This window comes from Nesoenas mayeri (genome assembly GCF_963082525.1).
Source record: "Nesoenas mayeri genome assembly, chromosome: 10".
Taxonomy (NCBI): Eukaryota; Metazoa; Chordata; class Aves; order Columbiformes; family Columbidae; genus Nesoenas; species Nesoenas mayeri.
The window spans coordinates 7,898,042-7,922,025 of record NC_137560.1 but is presented as its reverse complement, the minus strand read 5'-3'; the positions used below and the strand labels follow the sequence as shown (position 1 = coordinate 7,922,025).

At 41.2% G+C, this 23,984-nt stretch overlaps 1 protein-coding gene across 5 annotated transcripts in view; it reads right to left on the bottom strand.

Moving 5' to 3' along the window:
- Positions 1-20,469, bottom strand: part of NISCH (nischarin) — a 31,171-nt gene extending 10,702 nt beyond the window's left edge. For 3 of the 5 annotated variants that reach the window (XM_080350343.1, XM_080350345.1, XM_080350346.1), the window contains exons 1-13: positions 20,264-20,469; positions 14,533-14,616; positions 13,596-13,778; positions 10,286-10,334; positions 8,466-8,629; positions 6,839-6,934; positions 5,090-5,185; positions 4,364-4,516; positions 3,071-3,139; positions 2,412-2,597; positions 2,077-2,205; positions 1,520-1,633; positions 582-690 (exon numbers count right to left, since the gene is read on the bottom strand). In XM_080350343.1, coding sequence (XP_080206469.1) covers positions 582-690; positions 1,520-1,633; positions 2,077-2,205; positions 2,412-2,597; positions 3,071-3,139; positions 4,364-4,516; positions 5,090-5,185; positions 6,839-6,934; positions 8,466-8,629; positions 10,286-10,334; positions 13,596-13,778; positions 14,533-14,616; positions 20,264-20,350 — 1,519 coding nt within the window. In that variant the 5' untranslated portion in view covers positions 20,351-20,469. Of the gene's footprint in view, positions 1-573; positions 691-1,519; positions 1,634-2,076; positions 2,206-2,411; positions 2,598-3,070; positions 3,140-4,363; positions 4,517-5,089; positions 5,186-6,838; positions 6,935-8,465; positions 8,630-10,285; positions 10,335-13,595; positions 13,779-14,532; positions 14,617-15,320; positions 15,340-20,263 lie in introns of those variants that run through there. The other 2 variants (XM_080350347.1, XM_080350344.1) reach the window with 2 other exon arrangements.
- Between the last annotated feature and the right edge of the window lie 3,515 nt (positions 20,470-23,984).

Genomic DNA, 23,984 nt, shown 5'->3' with positions numbered 1-23,984 from the left:
TTTAAGTGCCTGATGAAACAGGCATGCTTATTTGAAAAATACAATAAAAATAATTTTCAGGTAAGGTTCACAGGTGCTGTAGAACACAACAGATGTACTGAAATCACAGGCTCAGCCACAACACTAATCCCACAACTGTCTTTTACTTATGTCTTTATCTTCTCCCAGGTGTGACAGAAATGCAGCTCTTGCAAAAAGGCAATAATGGAACATATACTGCTTGGGCTCACGTTTTGCACAAAGAACAGGCAGAGATGCAATATTAAAACATGTCTATACATGCCACATATCTAAACTAGGAAAATATAATAAAGTCCTCTGCTTGTGATTTCTGCAGGATGATGCAGTAAAACAAATCCTGTACTCAAACTTCCACTGCAGTTAATTAACACTACAGTGAACAACAGGTCAGTTCTGCTGATCCACATACAACTTCCACTTCCTTAGGCAACACTACCACGTCTTTCTGCTTTGTCTTGATAAGCCCTGTATCCATGCACATAATATTCATGTATATCAATGCAGCTTAGAAAAGCAGAACCAAGAGGCTCAGCCCAGCAGCACGATACATACATGATTACCTTGGCTGGAGCTGACAGGACGAGGCAGAGAGGGAGAGGAAGGACGAACAGTAAGAGAAGAACAGTTTGATTTGGAGCTGGCAGCAGTGAGCCTGGAGTCCTCACTGATCTAATAAAGAAAGTATGCAGTGATTAAAGAAAAAACCTAAACACACAGGACGTTAAATCCTGAACTAAAATAAGTCTAGACAAACTCTCTCCATTTCAGTAAAAGTTAGCGTCAGCTTTTATTTTTTTTTTGAGGCAGGGGAGGGGTGTCACAGCCTCTGAAGTTTCTATTTTCACATTAAGTGGAATTCCACTAATAATTCATTTAGGAGTCATTCTGATCACTGACTAATCACTGTATTGACAAAACCAGCGGCAAGTTTCAAAAACCACAAGAGAATGAAAACAGGATTTCTACACTTTAAGGACAGAATAGGTTCTGATAATAAGTTTATTACCAAAACAAGACTAACCAACTACACAGCACACAGACACACAGGAGAAGGCAAGAAAGAATCAGATTTCTGATTCTTTGCCACTGCTAAATACCCACAAGAACAAAGTTTGGGAAAGTCACTTCAATACTCTGCAGCACAAGCAGTAAAATCACACCTCTACAATACTTGTATGAGGTGTAAAATACAGCCGTTAAGGTCAACTGCGTATTCATTGTGTATACCATTAAGTAATTTTATCTTTTTCTCCCACTTCCTCTCTCCCACGTCAGAACAAAAAACAAGGTCAGATAATTACTGAAATGACACTGGAAGCTAAATAGGAAAACAAAGCAACATTAAAAGTTCATACCACATTAAAGCACAAGGAAAGCAGAAAAACTTCAATGTTAAGTAAAGTTTATTTAATTCTGCTTAGATCTAATTTGTAGAAGTCCTCTTGTAAACTTCTTTTGTACGCAGCACGTTCTACTCCTCTCAAAGTACTAAATTCACCTTTTTATCAGAGTTGCTCAGTTTGTACTTCACCTCCTTTGCTTTCTGAATAGCTTTTAGCACTTCCACAGTGTCTAGTTCCTTTTCTGTGGTAACAATGTTATCTAAACAGACCTGGAAAAAGAAATGTTAAAACATCTAAAAATCTCCGTAAGGTAGTTCTGCAGTTTATTAATGTAATAATCAAAAATTAGCTTAATGCAAACTATGTGCATCTTTGTAGCCATTACATAAAAACAGTTATCACATCAGACCTTGCTCTAGCATGATATTAATTTAATGCAAACTCAAAAGTGCTTGTTAAGTTTTAAACCCCTTTAGCAAAACTGTGTTTCAATTTTATCACACTATTACCCAGTGAAGGCAGGGTAAACTTTACTTTAGATCCAGGAGCATAGTTGAATAATGTTAATACACTTTCACTGTCTAAACACCTTGTCCAACACACACTAAAAACTCATCAGGTTTTTAGAACATTCACACTACTTTCCTCATCATGCATTGAAAAAAACATTTACAAGTGCCAGCTTCCAAGGCATAAGTGCACTGTGTCTTACCTCTGCGGCCCTGTCCCCAAACTGAGCAAGTACTTTGGTCCGGTAATCAGGGATGATGCTCAACGGATTGCTGGATAAGACCACCTTTTCTAAGCATGGGAGGTTTCCTATATTTTTTACTTCATCAATCTGAAAGTTTGTGAATAAAAGGATTAATAGAAATTGGCTAAATTTAAATGAGCATACAGACTGAGCATTTATTGCATAAGCTACATACATATAATAACCAGAAAAAAATCGCTACGGCCACTTTTAATTTGCAGTTTCGCCCACTAAAAGAAATTGCTTGTGATCTAAAGCACAATTCAGTTTCGCACTGAAAAATCAACAGTTACCTGTTCTATTTTGTTGTTGCTCAGGTCCAAGTTGACTAATGAGTACAGTTTGTTAAGACCACACAGCCTTTCTAGCTGATTTCCTGCTAAATTCAGAGTCTTGATGTTTCCCAGTTTTGTGTGAACACCTTCTAGAGATGTAAGCTTGTTGTAGGATAAATCCAGGTGAACAAGGTTGTAAAGATGCTAAAAAAGCACAGAAAATCCATGTCATACACCAATTCATTAAAATTAAATAATACCAAAGACACAATATCATGCCTTGCTCATCTTTTTGTGCAGCGTTTTCATGCAGGACACTGCCTAGCATGAAAAACATGACATGAAATTGTTCACTACAGAGGCTCAAGCCTGTAGAACAGGAACTTCCTCAACTGCATTTTTACCAACCCACAGATACAGCTGGCAGTGAATTAATTTATTTAAGAACTAAATGTTGTATGTCAATATCGGCAAAGAAATTAAGATATCCAGAACAAGTAAGAAAAGCATCATTATAACTTCATGTTATAAAGGATACACTATCTGGGCTTAAACTATTCTTCACAAGGAAGATGAGCAACAAAACTCTGAAGCAAGAAAATTTATGTTTTAGCATCTCAGGCAGCCTGGGGCGGGGTTGGGGGGAGGAGGAAATCATCTCCAAAAGCCCCACTTACCTGTAAATTTTCTACCAGAGACACTCCATTGTGACTCAAATCCAGGAATTCAATCTTCGGGATTAATTTCTAGAAGAGGAGAAAAATGTGTTAAATGTGGTTTAGCTTATAAATCAGGCCATACTTCCTCCACTATCAGCTAACCAACATGCAAAGGAAAGTATCATCCAGCAGATGGTCTCTCTTCTCAACTTGTGGTATGAAAGCCTGCCAGGTAACCTAGTGCAACAAGAGTTGAATCTTGCTCTTACAAAAAACAGGTTACTCTGAGGAGTATGGTTAAGATTTTATTTGACACCTTGTTTCTCACTGAAGACAAATAAGCTGCTCCTAGTTTAGCCCCATTATCTATAGACCAAGCTTGCTAATAGATGTTTGTCTTCTATCAAACAGGCATATCTATGTTACATGGAAACCTGGATAAAGATGACAGTAATAAAAAAAGATAATAAGTTCAATGATTTGTTTCCATGTTTTCACTATAGTAGCCAAGCATCACAAAGTCACACAAACATCTTGAAAATGCACTTTAACCCAGAAAGCTTTTTATTTTTGGAGGATTCAAGCCTTAAATTGGATGCTGAATTTTGATATCAATGTATTTGCATTTACTTATTTTGGTTGTAATCTCATCAATGATTTGCCTTGTAGTTAAGGACCAGACTTGGACCTGAGGAACGCTAAGTCAACATCACAAAAAACTCTGAACAAGAAAACTGTGCTCCAAGTCCAGGATCTCTAGTTGAGCTACAGACATAGCTATTTCCTGCTTCACAAGAGTACTTCAAGTAAAAAATCACGTTTGTATTTGACACGTTCTTGTGGTGAATGCTAATTCTTTTTAATAACTGATTTATAAAATGTAATTCTAAGGTACTAGCAAAATATTCCAAATTTTGTTTCCATGCTCTTCATACTGTTTTGATGACAAGATGGCTTGACAACACTCTAAAGTTGAGCCCAAGAGGTGTTGTTTTCTTATTTTTTAACAAAAACTTTTGTAAGTGGCCGAAGGCCAATGCAAATAGTAAAAGTATGTTTTGAAAAGTCAGTATTTATGCATGAGTTGCTTACAGAGCACAGAAGGACAAACTTTTCTCCTTTAGCCAACAAAATATCAAAGTAGTAAAAGAAAAAAAATCTCCTAAGCATTAATTTAGGTCGCTAACCAACATGCAACTGAAAATCTTTCAGAAAAAAGATCTATAAAGCAAATGCAAAATCCCTGCTGTGTAATGTGCCACAGAAGATCAGTCATACTTTTTCTTCCACAAATGAAAAAATATTTCTTACCACTGAATCATCAATTTGAGAGATGCTGTTGTGACTCATATCCAAAGTTGTTAAAGTTCTCCAAGTTGGGATAACTGCTGTCACTGGACAACTTGAAGTTGCATCCTCTGGCTCCCACTGATCAAACTCAGAGGCCTCAGGCACTAGGATTTCCTATTTAAGATAAGCACTCTAAAATATTATGCTTACATCTTCAGTGGAAGCTAATAGCTTTAAAAACAATCCAAACCACCTTATATAAGTAAGGAAGATTTCTAAGCTTGTTAATCACCCAGATTAATGATGTAGGTCTTAAAATCTGAGCTAACTGGGTCAGAATTATTTCAGACCTACAGGGAGGGAGATCCAGCACTAGCAGCTGATCCACACTGGGAAAAGAGAAGGAACAATAAAGGGACTGTGAATGTTATGCTACCAGATACCCATTGCCAAATCAAAGCCCAGAGAAGACAAATGCATTCAGTTCTGGATAAATCACAGAAACACACATTCCAATAGAAGCATTGGAAATGTCCCTGGGAAGGGACACATGCAAACACTTCCTCCACTTATTAAAGCTAAGATTCTGAAAGGCTAACTAACCCTTCCAGTTTTGTTGTTTTCAAAGCAGAACCTACAACAGGCAGTACAGAAAAGTACATGGACTCCAAATGGATATTTCCACAAAGTGCATGTTATTTTTCATGTGCTTTTAAACACTCACCAGAAGCAGAAACTCACTCTTACCTTCATTGATGTTGCCGAAAATCTAACACTCATCGTGGCCAGAGCATGTTTTGATGAAGTCAGCCCTTTGATAAGCTTTCCCCCACAATGACTGATCTATTAAAAAAAAAAAGTTACAAAGTCAGAAATGCTAAAACAAATATGGGACATGGAAGAGACAGCTAAAAGCCCCAAGAGCAGATTCTCTACCAATTTGGAATGTAGTTACAGCACTCTCTTAACATCTCCTGAGATTATCAGGTCAGAAATACCAATATTTGGTTAAGCTAAAGCAAGAGATTAGAGACAAAACTACAGAAAAGTTAAATTCAAACATTTATTTGAACAAAGCTTCTTCCATTGAGTTTCTACCTGCCCCATGTGTTCTTCAAGGTGAAACTACCCAGGCAGTTTAACACGGCACAGTATCTTACTGTTATCTAGAGATATCTCAAACTATGCCTCTACCTGCAGACACATTTATTTAGGTGTATGCTCTTTATTGTAAATACAAAAAAATAAATGCCTTGGAAGTGAGGATACTAATCTAAGCTTTTAACACTCTAGTGACCTAATCAGACACAGTTTGATTACAAAGTCTTTTTTCTGTAGCTCAAGTTGGAACAATGTCACCAAAGACCTGAGACAGCCTCTGTGCAGCCACCAGCTCCTTCTCTGCACAGTCACATACATGGTGCGACCACGACAACTGGGACATTTGCTGGTGTATCAGGGAAACAACACTAAACAGAGACAGAGCTCCTGTCACGCTTTAAAAAAACTCTTTCCAGATTACCACTGTTAATTTCTGGACAAAATTTACTACTAGATGAAAATGTCAGTCCGGTGGCAGTTGATCAAAAACTTCATGAACATACAGTTACAAAAGACTGCAAGACCAAAACCCCTCACCCCCCCACCCCATTAGGCAAAGCTACCCCGAAACTAACCAAGCTCACAGGAAAGGGGAAAACTGATATTACTCTGCAATATCCTCTCTGCAGCAAGTTAGACACTCTCATTCTTCAGTTTCTGAACTGTAATTTCTTTCCTACATTAAAATGTCAATAAATGACTGTCTTCAGAAACCCACTTCAGTTCTTAATGAACTCAAGTCTGTTGCATCAATGACAGACCATAGTGTTCAAGTACTAGAAAAGGTACTGCACACCCATCAAAAGTGGACGCAGAGTACAGACTGCATGAAAAAAAATCGCATATTCTCTCTCTGGAACGATCTGAAGTGGTCAGGAAAGCATTTTGTAAAATACTCACTGAACAACTTCTAGAAACCCTGTCACTCACACCAAAAGCAGGCCTATGAAAAATTCTACAACTATCCAGCAAGAAGCACTATACCCAAAAGTGTACTTTCACAAGCAAATTTTACCTCAGGACATTTTCACAAATAGTTGGTGCTTTCCAAATGAGAAGTACTTTGTAATAAGAGATCCTGTTATAGCCCATTTGTCAGATCTTTAAGGCAGTGGAAAGCCACCCTGGTTTAGGCTTTCTGTGTATGCTGGAAATCACGTTCTTTTTGAAGACACACACAGTGTAAGCTATTCTAAACGTTTAAATTTGGCATCCTTATTTCCAAGACTTGTGGAAAAAAATCAAAACACATTGTTTCACAAATGAAACAGCCCTCCTAAACACTGCACTGACTCTAGCAACAAATCAAAGCATATAATTAGCAATTCTGACATATGCAGCAGACCTGGCATTCACAGAACCTCCATAAAATTATGAGCAGTATGTCAGCCATACCTCTATTTGATGAAGCGATTTGAAAATTGACAGATCAAAAGGCAAGAGATGCTCCTGAATGTTACTGGTTCCAAAAGGTCCCCCTGTTCCAGTGACCTAGTAATCAACATTTAAGAACAGAGTTAGTGCAAACAATACAACTTGTCTGCATTTCAGACAGCCTTACACAGGCAAGAGCACAAAGGCAGCTGGAAAGACAGCCAAAGTTCCATCCAATTTTTTCAAGTATGGAATGATTCATGAAACTTGCAGATGGACATTTCAGGAAAAAGAAGTTAGTTGCTCCAGCCAAGTGCACTGAACTTGAGCTGCCACCTTGTGCTTGTATTTTGTAGCACATGGGGCACACAAAAGAGGGACACAGGCAAGACTGACCAAGGCTTCATTCTCAGCTGACCAAGCCAGAGCTGCATTTACTAAAAACTTCCTTGAAACACCTGGATCCTCCAAGACAGAACTGTCTTCAATTCCACTGCAGGGGATGAAGCTCAAGGTATTGACAAGATGGGTTTGAAGAAAAAATTAGACATTGGTACACTTCTAATAAAAATGCATCCAGTATTTCTATGTCACCACTGGATTCTGGCCTTAAGTGGATGCCACTAGCATAAAAGACAGGTGGCTTCATTTGTTTGCTGTGGATATAATTTTGGGAGAAATCTCTAAGATTTTTGCCTGCTCTTATGGGTAACTTACAAGCTCTGAAGGTGCCCACTCACAAGCATTCAGAAGAGCCAGAAATTCTGAAGATGGCTGTTTTTCTAAACTATATGCTGCTCTTCAGGCAGAGAACCCTCTGTTCAGAGGATTCTATACACACAGAGAATGGCAAATGCAATGGAAGATCCACAGAAGTGCCAGCACAGCTGCAATTTTGCTTTTGCAACTTCCCAAATCCTCCAGTGAAACTTCCCTCAACCCACAACTTTGTTTCCCCTTTGAATACATCACAGAGTTAAAAGGAAGATCTTCATGTAATAAAGGGTCTAAACAGAATTTTTGAGCTATAGGACGCAGTGTTAAAAAAACCCAAACACTCAGGAAAAGTCTCCCCAGCTCACTTATTTGGTAAGAAAAACCCAAATTCCCTCCAGACAAAAATGATCTGTTTTGAGGCGATTTTACATTTACTCTGAAGTGGCATTTTAGACAGATATTCAGGGCCACCTCACCTATGAAACCGAGGGGGGTTTAGGGTTTTTTCTTTCAACTTTCAGATACAGTCGAAGATGAGAAAGGGGACTGGATTTACATAGAGATGCATGTTTGTATATGTATACATATACACTAGCCTAATACATAGTGCCTGCAAAGAATGAAGGTTGAAGAGAATAATATTTATCTATCTCCTCATTCCTACTGGCACCCAGTAAGACTGTGGCTGCATCTCTACAGAGAGCACTGCTGAAGAGACATCACACAGGAAAATCAACATCTTTACTCGAAAATTATATGTGTGTTTAAGGTTGGCAGAATAAACACCTGTTTAACATTGAGTTCTAAATGCTTGCAGGTGTTTACTATCCGTAAAGTTATTGTGCATTCAAACTAGACTCCAATGGTATGCCAAGAATCACATCAGTCTGGTCCAAACAACACCTCCAGTACTTAAGCAAGCACAGCTCACCTTTAAATACTTGAGCCTACAAGTGAAGTCTAGAATATGACCCAGATCTGTCTTGGCATCTCCATTAACACACGTAGGCTTTCCCTGCAGCAACTGTTGAGTGACAGCGTATAACTGCAAGGGTCTGATGGTGAAGACTTCTCCAGCCATTAACAACTGCTCTCCTGAAAAACAGAGTACGATGGTATCAAACACAATGCTGCAACTGTTACCAAAGAGTAAACAGTAAATGGAAGATCTAACGATAGGGATTAAATTATTGTCATTTATACTCTAAGCTAACAATTAAGGCACAAAAACAATGTCCTTTTTTGCCACTTTAAACCAGAGTAGCTGAATTAAGATTTTTTTTTAACAACAGAATAATCTAAGCATTCAAATGGAAACTCTCATCATACAAGCCTGAAGCTTAATGCAACTAATGGCATATTTCCCTCAATCTTAACAGGATTGGAATCAAAGTTCGTTTATATAAGAGTTACTAAACTTGTTCTAAGATGTCCTTAAGTTCTCTATAGCAGTTAGGACTTATTCTCTTCAGAAAAAGCAGCATCTGCCATCTGAAAAATAGACTTTACATCTTTTGCTACACTAAATGTAGAAGTGTAGCAAATATGTTTTCTTGAAGAGTACGAGGACTCTCATCATACTAAAACCAATGGAAACTCGCAGAACGGGAAATGCATTATCTGATAATATTTTTACAATCCCATTTCATTCTGGGAATAGTAGGAAACAGTATCCAAAAGCCCCCTGAAGGCATCACAAGAGTCAATGTGGACTACAACAGTCAGACCACACACACGTGGAATATCTTTCTCCTCTTCCTTTTCAGGACATCAGTTTGCATTCACAGACAAGAGAGCATCACCTTTCATGATAAGCAGAGTTCTCAGAAACGCTGAGAGAAGTAAAATTCCCTTTGGCTTCAGTGGGAGCAAGTCCAAGAGTCCAGCTGCACATTACTGAGAGGCCACACTAACATACAGTAGTCAGACATCAATGGTTCTCATATCATTGAGACCAGAGGCACTACAGGGTCAGGGAAGATTTCTTCAGGAGCTCCCTTAAAACATTCCAAAATTTGCTGAGTGGACTCTCTGAAATGGCTTCACCTAGAGTTAATTTTGTGCCAGAACACTCTGAAATGGCAAGCTGAAATCTGCTCCACCTATCGCCTCAGTCAACTGGAATTATAGCATAGCATCTAACACATCCTTTAAAACAATATTAGTGTGGGTTAATCATTTCACACGCCTCCTGCTGTTAATGGACCAGTTAAAGCTGTTGCAGTCACAGTAAGTGCATGTCATTTCCATCTGCCAGACTCAGAAAAGCACATCCTTTAATTAACTGACAGGAAGGTCTCATATTTCCTGAATTCTGGAAGAATAGTATAAATTTAGATATGTAAAGTGGTCTTGCACTTAACGCACACTGCATCAGGACTCACTGATACAAAACAAACTTCTTTACAGGTTACACTGAAACATAATACAGAAAGATTAACAAATGCTGCTGATCACCAGTACCATATGCTGTCCTTCAAGAACGCAGACTAGTAGGCCCTTTTCAAAACCTATATTCACCAATTTATCTGTTATGTTTCCAAAAGTATCAGAACTACTGCTACAGCTCCTCCCAAAAAGCAGCTTGGATCAAAGTGCCAACAGTAAGAAAAAGGTGAAAAGAAAGGGAAAAGTCTCAGTCTGATAAAGAAGATTCAGATCTCTCATTGTGTAGAGACTAAATATCCCAGGACATGAATGCATGCACATAGAGGAAACCATTCCCAGTTAAAATTCTTACAAGTTCTTTACCTTTGTGGAAGAGCTCTTCAGCCAATGCAGCAGTGATCCCATTGATCTCCTGCAAAAAAAAACCAACACTAGATTACAATGGTTTATTCACATACTTACAGTTCCAATTTTCAATATGTACTTTTGGTGAAGTCACTTTTGGTGCGACACAGGACTTCTTTTGCCAAACAGAAATCACCAGTGATTGTATCTTATGGATTTCTTTGTAACTTGAAAATACTTTTTAAAAATTACCTGAAATTAAATAATTTCCTTTGATTTTCATTTCCAAGATGGAAGATACTGAACTACACTTAAATAATCACATCTTGTATATATTAGAAAAGGTCAATAACAACTAGAGCAACTATTACTAGCCATCATTAGCCCAACTTGAAAAAACTTGGTTTTGAAGAAGATATTACAAAAGTACAGCATTCTTCCAGTTTTAACACTGAAACTAACCTAATGCATCAAGCATTCAACATTTCCTCAGAATATCATTAATACACAGAAAACTTCAGATTAACAGGTGTACTGGGAAGAAGAGATACATATATATATATATACACATATATACACACACATATAGAGATATACATATATATATATATACACACAAAGTAATCAGTCTTTGGGACTTCAACGCTATTATGCTTGCTGCAGAGTAATTCAAAAGAATCCCCTTTTCCCCTTCCTCCATCTTCTCCACCCGCCTCGATCTAACTCAAGTGGCTCAACCTCCATTCTGGGCACTGATAGTTCCAAAAGGAAAGAAAAAAGCTGAAAACTCAATGTAGGGATTTGTTCTAAATCTGAAGGCACACAAAGATGACTACAAATCTCTCTCATCTGAATGTACTTTCCACAAAAAGCAAATGCTCTGTGGAAGTCCAGAAATAGTTCTGATCATTTCCAACAGTTCTCTCTCAAAGGCTCACAAAAATAAAAAATAAAATCATCTGTGATAGCAAAGCTTCCCCCAGACACAAGCCTCTCATTTTAAGGTAGCTGCAAAGGGTAAACAGATATTATGGATCATCACGTAATGAATATTTGATTAGTTTACTTCGCTGACAAATCCCTCATGAATCATAACAAGGGAACAAACGCCCAGGACATCTGCAGCAGATAGCTCAGCTCATCTGATGAGGCAAGCATTTGAGCAAAGCACATTCTTAGTATAACTGAAGCCCCACTCACTGAGGCTGAACAAAGCCTCCACACCACAGCTTTGAGAACAACAAGCTAGAAGCTGCCTTACAAACAATATTCAGCAATTCAGACTCATTACACTCATCTGGCACGGACAGACTTAATTGAAAACTGCACTCTGTATCCCTTTCGTCATTTGGGACACAGAGCAGAAATTTTTTCTACATTTATAAATGAAATAAGATGATGACTTGGACTGTTCAGTGACTAGCACGCAAAAAAAACCCCCTCTATTCCTCTGTCAGACCTACAAGAGACCTCTGTCTCAGCTCTAACTGCGTATGTGCATCAACACCACAGACATCCACTGTTTGCAGGTGTGTCTGAACAGCAGTTTGTGGGTACTCAATTCCTTTCTTGTAAAAGCTTCTATCTGTAAATTAACAAATCGAATTTTCTAGGATGACAAAGTATAAGACAGTGCAACAAAACAAGCATCCTTGTATCACTGCACATCCTATTCAATGTTGAAGTAACAATAACGTTCTGCGTTGCTGTCATATCCATATATGTGCAACTGCTTCACTTTGTAAAGCTGTACCTGGCTTTTCCCTGTGACACATCGAGGCTTCAAAGTGGTTTTAGTGTATTTACGGTAGGTGTTTCTACTCCATTTAGTTCTATTAGCCTGGGAAATAAAATTGAATAATCCCTATTGCAAATGCTACAAATATGAATAGAAAAAAATATTGCAGCCTTCCTATATAAACTCACAAAAAAATACCATGGATTATAATGGCTCAAGCATGCACACGGGCTGTCTACTAACAAAGGTATTTTAAAAGATCAAAGTTCTACAGGAAGGTTACTTTCCAGTTGAATTGACGTGGTAAATATTTAGCTTTTCTGCTGAATAATTGGGGTTTTTTTGGTAAATATTTTAAAGTACACTAAAGTTCCAAGAACAAACAATTGGGTTTATACCTCAAGCCAGACTCCTCTAAAGCAAAGAAACGCAGATTAAGCAACAACTTTGCTCTTAATACCTGAAAAACAAGAGAGGGACTAGGAAGAATTTCTGCCTGCGTAAAAACATTCATTGACCTTACAGCATTGAAACATTAATCAAAAAAGATATCATTTAAGAGACAGAGGAGCCAGAGAACAGAAAAATTATTTAACCTCCTGATGACCAGGAAGTTTGCTCCACCTGAACAAAATTGTGCCTATGTAATCACATGCATTTTTAAGGCATTTGAAACCTCTAACTCATTTTAGAGGGCTTGATCATGACAAACTAGTCCTTCTCACTCAAATCTGCCAGCTGATAGCAGACTACAAAGCAAACCTTAAGCCAAACTCTAAAGTCTCACCAGGATAATTATATTCAGACAATACAACTAAAACAGGTTTTTCTTTGTTGCTAAAGATTAATTAACACATATAATGGGCCGCTTGTGACACATCTCTGAAGCCTTTATATGAAACCATGAAGAGCCATCTCAGCACATCCCACCCCAAAGCAATTATTGCTTCTCCTTTCCATTGTGCTCTCCAGTGCATTTTCCTCTTTGTGAAGCTCATTCTCCCCCTCACAATGTGAGGACTGCAAAAAAGCCTAATTATACACAAGAGATGAATGAACAAATTGCAGTCTGAACAGGAAAGCAAGCCACTGCTTCTTACTTCAAGTATCCTTTACAGTAACGTTCTGCCTGCTGACTGGAGCTATTTCTCCAGAGGCCACTCCATCAGTGTACTTCTCACGGAGAAGCACCATTTTTCTTCATTTGGGCTACTGGAAACTTTCAGTGTGAACCACAGCTCTGATCATTAACCACTAAGCAGAGGTGTATGTGGATCAGTTATGCACCACTGACTTCAGCCTAACAACCAATTCAGCTTCAGACTGATTCACAGCTTCCAACTATCTTGCTAATATTTATTTTCTCCTCTTAGAGTCCCTACCCACACTACATGCCAGTACAGGATCTACTGCAACAAAAAGTGGTGTCAAAAAAGTATTTAAAATATGCTTTGTTTGTTATATTGTGCAAAATGCTGAAAAAAAACCAGCTTCATCTATTTTGTGAAGATTCCATACAATTCTCTCCAAGTCAGAGGACTAGGGAAAGACACTCAGGCTTCCATTTTATTTGCTAAAAACATAACTTACATATAAATGAAAGTGTAGGAAGTGTGACAAAACTTTTGGAGCAGTAACAGGGAACTTGACTAGCAGGGTTTGCAGGTAGACCTCTAATTCCTTCTGTCTTTTCTCCACCAGGCTTTTGGAATTTTTTCCAATAATCTTCTTCGGAGGTAACAGATTTTTATCTATTTTCTTTTCTGAAACAAGCTGAAAGGCAAAGATGAGAGTTACTACCAAACTTACCATCTGAACTTGCACAGAAGATGTAACAGAACAAATTAATGGCACATTGCCTGATCCTGGTAAGATCCAAAAATAAAATTACTTGAGTAAATTTAGCTATTGACTTCAAAGTCTTAAGTATTTTCAGAAAGAACATTTTATCATAAAATGATGATAAATTTAATAATAGCGTGTTCCAAGAGAATCATTCACAGTACTGCAGAGCAAAATGTAACTAAGGTGATAAAAACCTAGAATAGATGGTGCATTTCTGAGAAAGCAGTCCAGTCTTGAATATAGTGGACTCTCCCTCATTTCCACCTGCTGTTTTTAATCAGCACTTGTTAGTAATTACCCCACGCTACGGTTTAAGTACAGTTTTAACATCCACCCCTCCCAGAAGAGAGTCTTTGCTCCAATCCAGCTTTGGGCTACCAGATCAGCTGATCTCTCTCTCTCAATAAAACATTTAATGACGCCAGCCTGAACTCCATTTTTTTCTGAAACGAGCTTCTGTCCAAGGTTGGAGTTCTCCAGGCCAACCTCCCCCAGCTCAAGAGGGGAGTGTAAGAGTAGCAAGTAATACTGTTCATACAAAAACACTTTAGTCTGCAGTTCAGACGGTATCTGGTAGATATTCTTGTAATTTATTGAGGGTAGAATTTGTCCCATAGAATGGAACTATACAAACTATAAAATGTTTTGTAAGAGACCAAGGCCACAATTTTAATAGCCTTACCTTTTCATGCAGGTCATGGAAATCACTGTAACGATGTTTGACTGTCCACTGATGATTGCCAACACTGACCTGAATAATGTATACCTGAAAGGAAGAAATTAAAATAAGGGAACTGCAAAGCATTTGTCTCAAAGAGAAGCTGACTGTGAAATGTGCTCATTAATGTAGCATCATAAGGTCATTCTAAATTAAAATACCATAGTTAACTGAAAACTAACGCAAACTCTAAGGTGACTTTATCATTGTGGGATGCCTAATTTCACAAGGCTGCTTCCCCACACAAAAACATGCAGATGCTTCTTAATGTAAAGAAATGGCTTTTGGTTTTGCAACCCAAAAGTTAACAACCAAGATTCCTAAGCTACTTTTTCTGAAGATTTCTGCTAACTAAGTTAGTATTCACAGCTATCCACACCAAGCCTAAGACAGCAGCATCTCTTCTTCTATCTACCAAGTTGCACAACAGGCGGAGGAACTTGGCAAGCGCCCGGCTGTCACTTCACAGCTAAGCAGAAATCTGGAGCTTAACCCGTCAGAAATCTAGACAAATTCTTTGGTTGGTTGGATGTTAACTGTTTTATTACTTTTAGGGTAAAGCACACAAGACAGCTTCCTGAGAGTTACATTTGTGCCCAAAGAATCACTACAATTATCTAAGGCAACACAGTGTTCCTTTACACAAAACTCAAGGCTTTTTAACCATGCATCTATCAAACAATTCAAGATTTTCATTGTAAGTAACTTTAGAGATTGAACAGTACTGGTTCTGCAGGAAACTCACAACCTACCTTTCTATATGCCAGAAGGAAGCCATCCCCAAGAAACTTCAAAGGTACAAAATAAAAACCGAAGTACACAACAAACAAGGCTCAGCAAAACCAGTTCTACTGCTACTGGAAAATAAATTAAATAAACTGTGTTATCCAATCCAACTATATTGCTTGGGGAAAACACCAATTCGTAATCAAATCTTGAAAGCATTTAATGCATTTGAGAACTTGCTTACCACCACCGATCACACAGACCTGACTCATAGCTGCTATGAGAATGATGCACATCTAGTTGCTAAACCCACTTGAGGAAACAAAAAGCATCAACAGTTTTAATTTTTACATAAAAGGCCAGTTTTCAATTACTGCTAGTACAGACCAGCACAATACCAAACATTAAATAGAATACCATTTGCATTTTAAAAGATTATCTGTATCTCATACCAACTATATTTTTCGAAGCGTCTGACACCGGCTTGCAGAACAAAGCCCAAGTCCTTCAGAGAACAGAATCAAGACATCTGACTAACCAGCGCGTACAGCAAGTGACACATCAGGGTGTAGATGAGGACTGAAGGCACAGACGAATACCTACACGCAACTACAGCCCCAGCTGAGGTCTGCGTCCCCATCATGTCATGTTGGGAAAATGGCAAATCAGGATTATTCACTGTACCAGTGACAAACAAGAACAGGAATAACCTGAGCATTCAAAAGTACCTCATAACACTGAAGAAAGCAAGAAGAGACTCAAAGAAACCAGAATATTAAAGTTAGAACTACAAAAGTACTACATTTAGAAGCCATAATAAAAAGACTAGTTCTTTTTAAAAGCTAAATCATGGTGGATCAAGCACTACAGCTCAATGCAATGCAGACTGAGTATACAATGCGTAAAACCTCAGATTAGATATTGAAAACACAGTCAATTTCAGAGCTCCCAAATGAGAGCTGTATATAAAACAGTCAGAGTAAATATATAATAAAGGTTTCCCATCCTTTTGCTGAAATGGTAAGCACTGATCACTTCTAGAAACACAGCACAGGGCCAAATGCATAGTCTGATCAGGAAACTGAGTGTTAAAGTCAGTGTTTACATGACACAACTCCTCAAATGAAGTCTTTAAAAAGCCACAGCATTGTCTGTGTAGAGCACAGCCAGAGCTGGCAGCACATGTTCACCACTCAAACAGCAGCAGTATGGAGAAGGACAGCAACTGATTTCACATCGATCCACAAGCTGCCATTATCTTGAAAAATAAATACAAATGCAATATGCTTATGCGTGCCAAAGACTTGTTTCAATACAGAAATCAATCATTTTAAAGCAAAAAAATGTTACACTGAAGAAGTCAGACATCTAAGCTGATCTAATTTGGAGTGCACTAATATGACAAGGCCAACAGTTTAAGATTCTTCAAGGACTGCCTACTTATCAAGCCAACTGCTAGAAGGCATCATGGAGAGATAATTAAATTCTCTCACACTGCACTAGCTCCCACATATAAATATACCATGTGAAATCTCCACTCATATTTATGTCATATGCATTTCTATTGAGCTAAAATGTAAAAACCGTTCACTTTCATAGGTATTCAACCTCCTGGTGTCTCTACCAAACTTCTCAGTGTAGCAAATTTTGTATGTCTTTCTAGAAATCAGTTGTTTTGGCTGAGTTCTTTGTAATGTGTCTAGCATATCTGTAGTGCTGTATTTTTCAGGATTTTCTAAACAGTCACATCAAACTCTTTGCAGCTAAGTACTCCCACTGTCAAACAGCATGCCTTTGTCTCCCTAAAGGTGAAATATTTACTACAAATTTTTAAACTAGCTGTGAAATGAACAGCAGCGATTCCAGAATGCCTCTTGTTTACTTCCTGTACACATTACAAAAACCTGCCCATCTCGCTTTACATGAAAAACTTGCATTTCTACAGTGTCCCTCACCCAACTTCACATACTCCAGTACTGTCAAGGAAAAGACAAGCACCTCATTTCACAGGTGACAGGCAGAGCGGCCCAGGGGCAGCCTGGCACACAGGCATGACCACAGCCAGTAGCTCCCAAATTCCAGAGCAGTGATGCAGCCGCATCTCCTCCTCCTCCTCAAGCACTCAGACAGTTTACACCCATTCAAGGAAGCCACAGTATTTTCCTTAAATATGGAAGGTAGTATTTATATTATAAACAGCTCCAAAAGACAGGAAAAGCAGGAAGGCAATTTTGGGCCAAACAAATGCATAGCAGGAAACAAATGAAGCCCTGGCAGCCTGGAGGGCTCCTAGCAATCAGCCAGGCTCAGCGTCTAGCTGGACCAGCACATGCAGGAGAAATACCCAGTAAAAGTGCTCATACTTTTCTAACCCAACAGAAAAAAACATCAAGTGCAGTATTTTTTTGCTGCTGGATTTATCCATACCTTGCCTTCCACCCTAACAACTCCCACAAGAATCACATTTTTTAAAGTACCTTCAAAATTGCACGGAACTGTGGGCTGCTCTGATATATTTTACAGGATTTAATCTCACAACTGTCAAACGGATGGCATTAAAGTAAGTCTCCTGTTATGAGCTCTGAAATAAAGAGTACAACGGGAAGTACACATGCCAAAAGAAAAACTACTCTCAAAAACAAGGCTGTAAATACGACCACTACCACCTTGACTACTACACATTAACAGAAAGATATAGCATGTTACTGCCATACTGTTATTTCCCTTCTCACCTTCACCAGACTTGACTGACTTTTACAGCACCTAATTTCATCACTTCTACTCCAGTAAAGGTCTTTCTCATGTCCTTAAGTGCCACTAATCTGCTTTTGAACAGTAAACACAAATGCTAATTTTTGTAAAACATTTTACCTTGGAAAGTTTTATAAAAATTCTGTTTTCTTTTAAAGATCTGTTCCTACATTTCTAATGGCTTGGGTCTAGCTCACACAAACTGTCTGCAGGCTTGGAGTCCTGCTAACAGTTTTAGGAGGTTTACACACATAGGTATGCTTAATGCTACACAACTCCTTCAAAAATGCAGCAAGAGAATCAACATAGGACCAAACACTGGTTAATCTTACCCTTCAAACACCCTACTTTTAAAGCTCCCAAGGAAAATGGCATTAAAACAGCATGGTATTTCCAGGTTCATAAACATTAAAAACGAAATCTGGCCTCAAAAAACAAGCTTCCTTAGGCTTAGTTGCAGCAGCTTAAAATATTGCCACAACTACCAGCTGATCTGCTGAACACTACCTGCAAAGTTATACACCTGAATGGCAGCTCAATCCAACACATTAATGGTATCACTAAAGGCTGGCTGTACTACAACACTGCCTTGCAGGCTTAAGTGGCAAAGCAGCTTATGTTTCACCTCCCGTGTCCACGACTTTCAGTGCAATTAGGGAGCAGAAGACATTTTGACATTTTCTCAACTAAATTAACTTAAATTTCTCATTCACTGATATTACAGAATACTCAGGAAAATTCTCAGCACCAACACGAACACTGCTGAGCTTTGGTTCACACCTGAAATGGAAGTTTCCAGTCACCAAGCCACAAGCCTCTCGGCTGACCAGGGACTGCGAAAATAAACCTGCTTCAGGGATGAACCACATCCTAACATACACAGCAGTAACATCTCAACAGCAGCATCATTTCTGTGAATACACATCACGTAACTACTGCAACAGAAAGAGCTGAAGCAATCTTCAAGAGTTTATTTTAAGCTTCTAACCAACTCCTTCACTGAATGCTCGTTACATTTTTGTCTGCAAATATGGCTACTCACCACCTGACAGTCGTTACCACACAATCATGTTTCAAGGGTTGCCAACTGGAAAGGAGTTCAGCCCTTCTTGAGCTACAGCTGTGAAACGCTCTGTCCTGTCAGAACTCAGAAATCACTCTCCTGTTGCCCCGTTTTCTCTGGATACCTTTTCAGAGGCAGGAACCTGAAGTATTACTTGTAACTGTTACACAACTTTACAGATACTGCCGTTCTAGACCATTGCTCCCCTTTCTCTTTTAGGTTCCTACAACACGAAGAAACCTGATGTCATTATGTGCATTCTACAAAAAAAAAAAAAATCATTCAAATCACACTAAAATAAGGTAGAAGCAGAAACCATTTTTTAGTTATATAACTAAAGGGCGGTGTGCTCAAGATGTGTTCTATCTGCAATTATGCTGAGGTTTGTTTTATGATGAGCTTCTTCCTGAAAAACAGACCAATTAACTCTTGGTAGAATGCAACCACTTAAAAACAAGTCGTACATCAAAAACTTAATTCCTTCCCCAAACAAAAACGCCTCTGGCAATCTTTCCTTCTTTTTTTGTAGGCTAAGAGAGGAACTGTCTATCCCAAATTATCTCATTTGAAAACAAGATTAGCTTTTCAAGATGGATTTTTACCGTATTTTCACATGAAGAAAAGATTTCCTACTATATATAATCCAGCTTTAAAAGCTATGTTTACTCATAACAATTTTTCGTAACTACATGCACATACATACATGCATACGTATGTATACGGACAAGTACACAGCATTTTCAAACCCAGCCCCACTAGAACACTAGTCCTCCCAAAGGGCCAAACCCACGAGGGGCTATGGGGCGATTTCCACGGGCAGATTTTCCCCCGCGGCCCCGCTCCGACGTTCATTTCCCGGCACACACGGCCCCCATGGGAGCAGAAACCGCTCGGCAACTTCTGCCAAATGATTCCGGCTCTGGCTTTAGCGAGGGGACCGAGAGCTGCTACCAGGTTTCCTCAGGGCCGGGATGGAGGCGGCGCCGGGCACCGCAGCACCGAGCGCGGCCCCAGCCCGGTACCCGGCACCGCGGGCTGCCCCGCTTTCCCCGAGCTGCCACCATCACCCGCTGCCCTGCATGTCCCTCACGGCCTCCCCACTCGCCCCCGGGGAACCCCGGCACCGGCTCCGCCGCTCCCCCCGCAGCTCCGCACCGTGTAAGTCTCCACCAGCTCGGAACCCAGGACTCGGGCCTCCCTCGGGGGCTCCTCGCCTTCCTCGCCTCCCGCCGCCGCTTCCATGACGCCGCGAGAAAAGCAGGAGACGGACCTCGGCTGCCGTGCTCACGCCGCCACCGTCACCGCTCCCCTGCGGCTGCTGCTGCTGCCGCCGCCACCGCCGCCCGCACCGGCCCCCAGCGCCGCCCGCTCCCCCGCCGCCGCCATCTTGGCCTACCCCCCCCTCAGGGTGCGGCCCGCCCCGCCCACCGCCTCATAACCAGGCAGCGGTAGAGGCGGGGCTGCCCCTGAGTGCGGGGCTTGGCACTGGGAGAGGCGGGGCTAGGGGCCGGCGGGGCGGGGCTTTGGGCGGGGCTGCGCATGCGCACTGGATGTCCCGCGGGGAGGGCTCGCGCAGTCTGGTGTGCTGCACAGCTGTGTGCCGTGGCGGGGAGCGGAGCTCTGCAGTGCTGCACGGTGCGAGGGAGTGCTGGTAGCGGGAAATAACACCTTAAGGGTTAACTGAACATATAATGGGTGCCTACTAATGAACTAACACTTTAAGGCTTAGCCACGCAATAAATGCTTAGTTTAGAGCTTTATGTAAACTTGTGTTAAGAAAAACAGAACCCCATCGAATGCCAAGATAAGAAGTTTTACTGCACCTAGCTGTAAACTTGAGGAGACAAGATAACAAAGATTTCAATTCAACATAATGAGCCAAATGTAAAAAGTTTCACTGTGATGAAGCTGAAGGAGCCTGCACCCAAAGACCCCTCCTCGAGACCACCAGGTGGCACTGCGCAGGCGCAACAGGGCGGGGTCAACGAGGAGACTATGGACATGGTCACCTGGGACTCTTCTTAATAAGAAACGGGAAAGCTTATGAATATGTAGAGGCGTTCCTGGGGTCATTATGAATATGTAACACCTTACTATATTTAAACACACCTCATATTGTTAGAAGTTGCCCATAAATGGTGGAACGATCCCCCTTGCGCCCGACGTCGAAATAAACATACCTGCTTTATAACTTCGTGAGTTGTAAAGCTTTATGACTTTATAGGTTGTAAAGTTGTTTCTGCACGTCAGTGCGGCGCTCTGCAGGGCTGTGCAGTGCTGCACGGTGCATTGTAGTGCGGCACTCTGCAGAGCTATGCGATGCTGCACGGTGCAACACAGCACTGTGCAATGCAGTGCAGTGTTCTGCAGGGCTGTGCAATGCTGTGCTGTTCCATGTAATGCAGTGCTCTGCAGGGCTGTGCAATGCTGCACGGTGCAGCACCACACTGCAACGTAGTGCAATGCTCTGCAGGCCTGTGCGATGCTGCAGTGTGCAATGCCGTGCAGTGCTCTGTAGGGCTGTTCAATGCAGTGCAATGCTTTGCATGGCTGCACAATGCAACACAGTGCTCTGCCCTGCAGTACTGTGCAATGCAATGCAGTATATGTGCGATGTGCTGTACACTAGTAGGCTGTGCAGTGCACTGCAATGCAGGCACCTCAAGGAGATTTGGGTTTGTCCAAGCTGCTTGAAAGTGTGGTATGCGCAACATGCACAGCACAGATCTGGCAATGCTGGAAGGTGCAATACAGGTGGATACTGGCACGGAATCTGAGATTGAACTGGCAAAGCCAGTCCCTGTCTGCAGAGGGCTGATCTTCCAAATAGCAGTGAAGCTGTGCTGCTGTGCTTATAAGCATCTGCATTTGGAAGCAGTCCAAAGCAGCGCCTCCCGCAGCTGCAAGCAGCTGTTGGTGGAAATCAGTGGCCACTGATCACAGCAGAGATGCCAAATGCTGTGGGTGCACATGTGGGTTTCAAAGTCATCTGGACAGAAAGTATTTCCTCAGCAGCAGGGAGATGGGGGCAGGAGAAGTAACAGCTACGAGGGGCCATGCTGGTGTCTGGCAGATGCAACCAGGCCCTGAGCAGCAGGTTAGCAAACAAACCTCTGCAAATGCAGCTGGATAAACCCATTTTGATTCGTTGTTTGTGCTTTATTATTTTTTTTTTTTTAATTGCAAAATGCTTTCCCTTGGTCAGGACTTACCCAAAGAATAATATTGTCTAAGGACAAAACACATATAGTAAAGGCAGCCCAAGAGGGATTTTCTAGCACTGTCCCAGTACCGGCAGGAGCTGCTGCTGAGCTCAGCGTCTTGATGAGATAATAAGTGGTTTCAGAGAGCAACTTTAATTAAGCTTCCTCTGAGTATCCTGTCTCCTTAATTAAATAACAATTTGCAGTGTTCCCGTGTCTGTTGGTTTTGATAGGTACCCTTTTCCTCTTCGTAAAGCAATTTCTACTTGCAGATACGTGGTGTCACAGCCCTGTCCTGGCTCCCAGAGAAGATCCATCAATGGGCATAATGCAGCTGGGGAAGAGGGTAAATGGGAGCTCATTCAGCTAAAGCCCTCTGAGGAGTATTTACATAGTGATATAGTTCCAGATGTTTTTCCCCATGGATTGTCAGCATGCTTCTCTTGAAGGAATTTTGTTTTAACTGAGGAAATGAGGCTCCAGGTGACCATTTAGCCTGTGACACGTGTTTGTTGGGGAAGCCGCAGCACTTAAAGGGCTTTGAGTTTGGTGGGTATGGCCCCGCTTTGGGCTGGGTGCCCTGTGCAGGGAAGGGGGACGCTGGAGCCTTTTGCTGGGGTTTGGAGCCACAACAGACTGCCCAAGGAGCACTGCAACCACCCCTGACCTCAAATGAAGTTGCAACTTAGTTGGGCTTCTGCTTTTTATTTCCTTATATTTGACCTGAAGGATGCCTCTGCTTGTTTTGCAGTGAGTTACAGATGCTTGGAAAGGAAAACCTGAACTGACGTTTTGGAGGAAAAAATGCAGTAAACCCTTCTGCCTGTCATGGTACCTTGGATTGACTGACAAGCGCAATGGCATGTCGGGATGCAGCTGAAGCCTGAGCTAACATGCTGTACCTAACCGCAGTGACAGCCGGTGTGCTGCCTGGATTAAGGGCACTTGTGCTGGCAGCCCGCCTCAGGCTATAGATAGTGGTGATCTGTCTCTGCTGTGGGTCTCACATGGGGAGGCAAGAGAAGCAGGAGAAGCAGATGGTTTACCCAGGACAACCCCATACCTGCCACAGCAGCCTCCCCCTGCGCTTTGCACAGCAGAGACTCTGGGTTTCTCTACAAATCTCCAAGTCCCAATTCTTTTATAAGCAAAGTGCTCCAGAGAGCCAGGGGATGCTGGAAGCTTTGGCTCAGGGCAGCAAGTGGGGAGGCAGGGGTTGGCATGATGCCCCTCACCTGTGCCTGCCTCCCTGGTGGGAACATCACCTCTCACTGCCCATGGATCCTACCCGTCCCCTCTAGGCACTGTGTCGTGTAGGTCTTTGTTCACGTTGGGCATTTGCAGAAGCACAGCTTTCCCATGTTGGCGTGCATGATGGCAGTGGCCCAGATTTTCCGTCTCTAAGCAGACAGAGACCCTTCTTCTGCATCCCGACCTGGATTCCATCCCAGCAGCTCCAGGAATGTGGCCGTGACCCTCTGAAGGCAATGTTAGAGCTCCTGCTCCTGCTGTGCGTCAGCCCTAGATATAATATATTCTGATTAATCCGAGGGGCTGTTTTCAGGGGGATGACTCAGAGCTGTCACCTCCCGGGACAGAGGGACAGGGCCAGGCACAATTCTTGCCCCCTGTTGCGGTGCCTGGCAGTGCCCGGGACCAGTGCCCACCTTCCT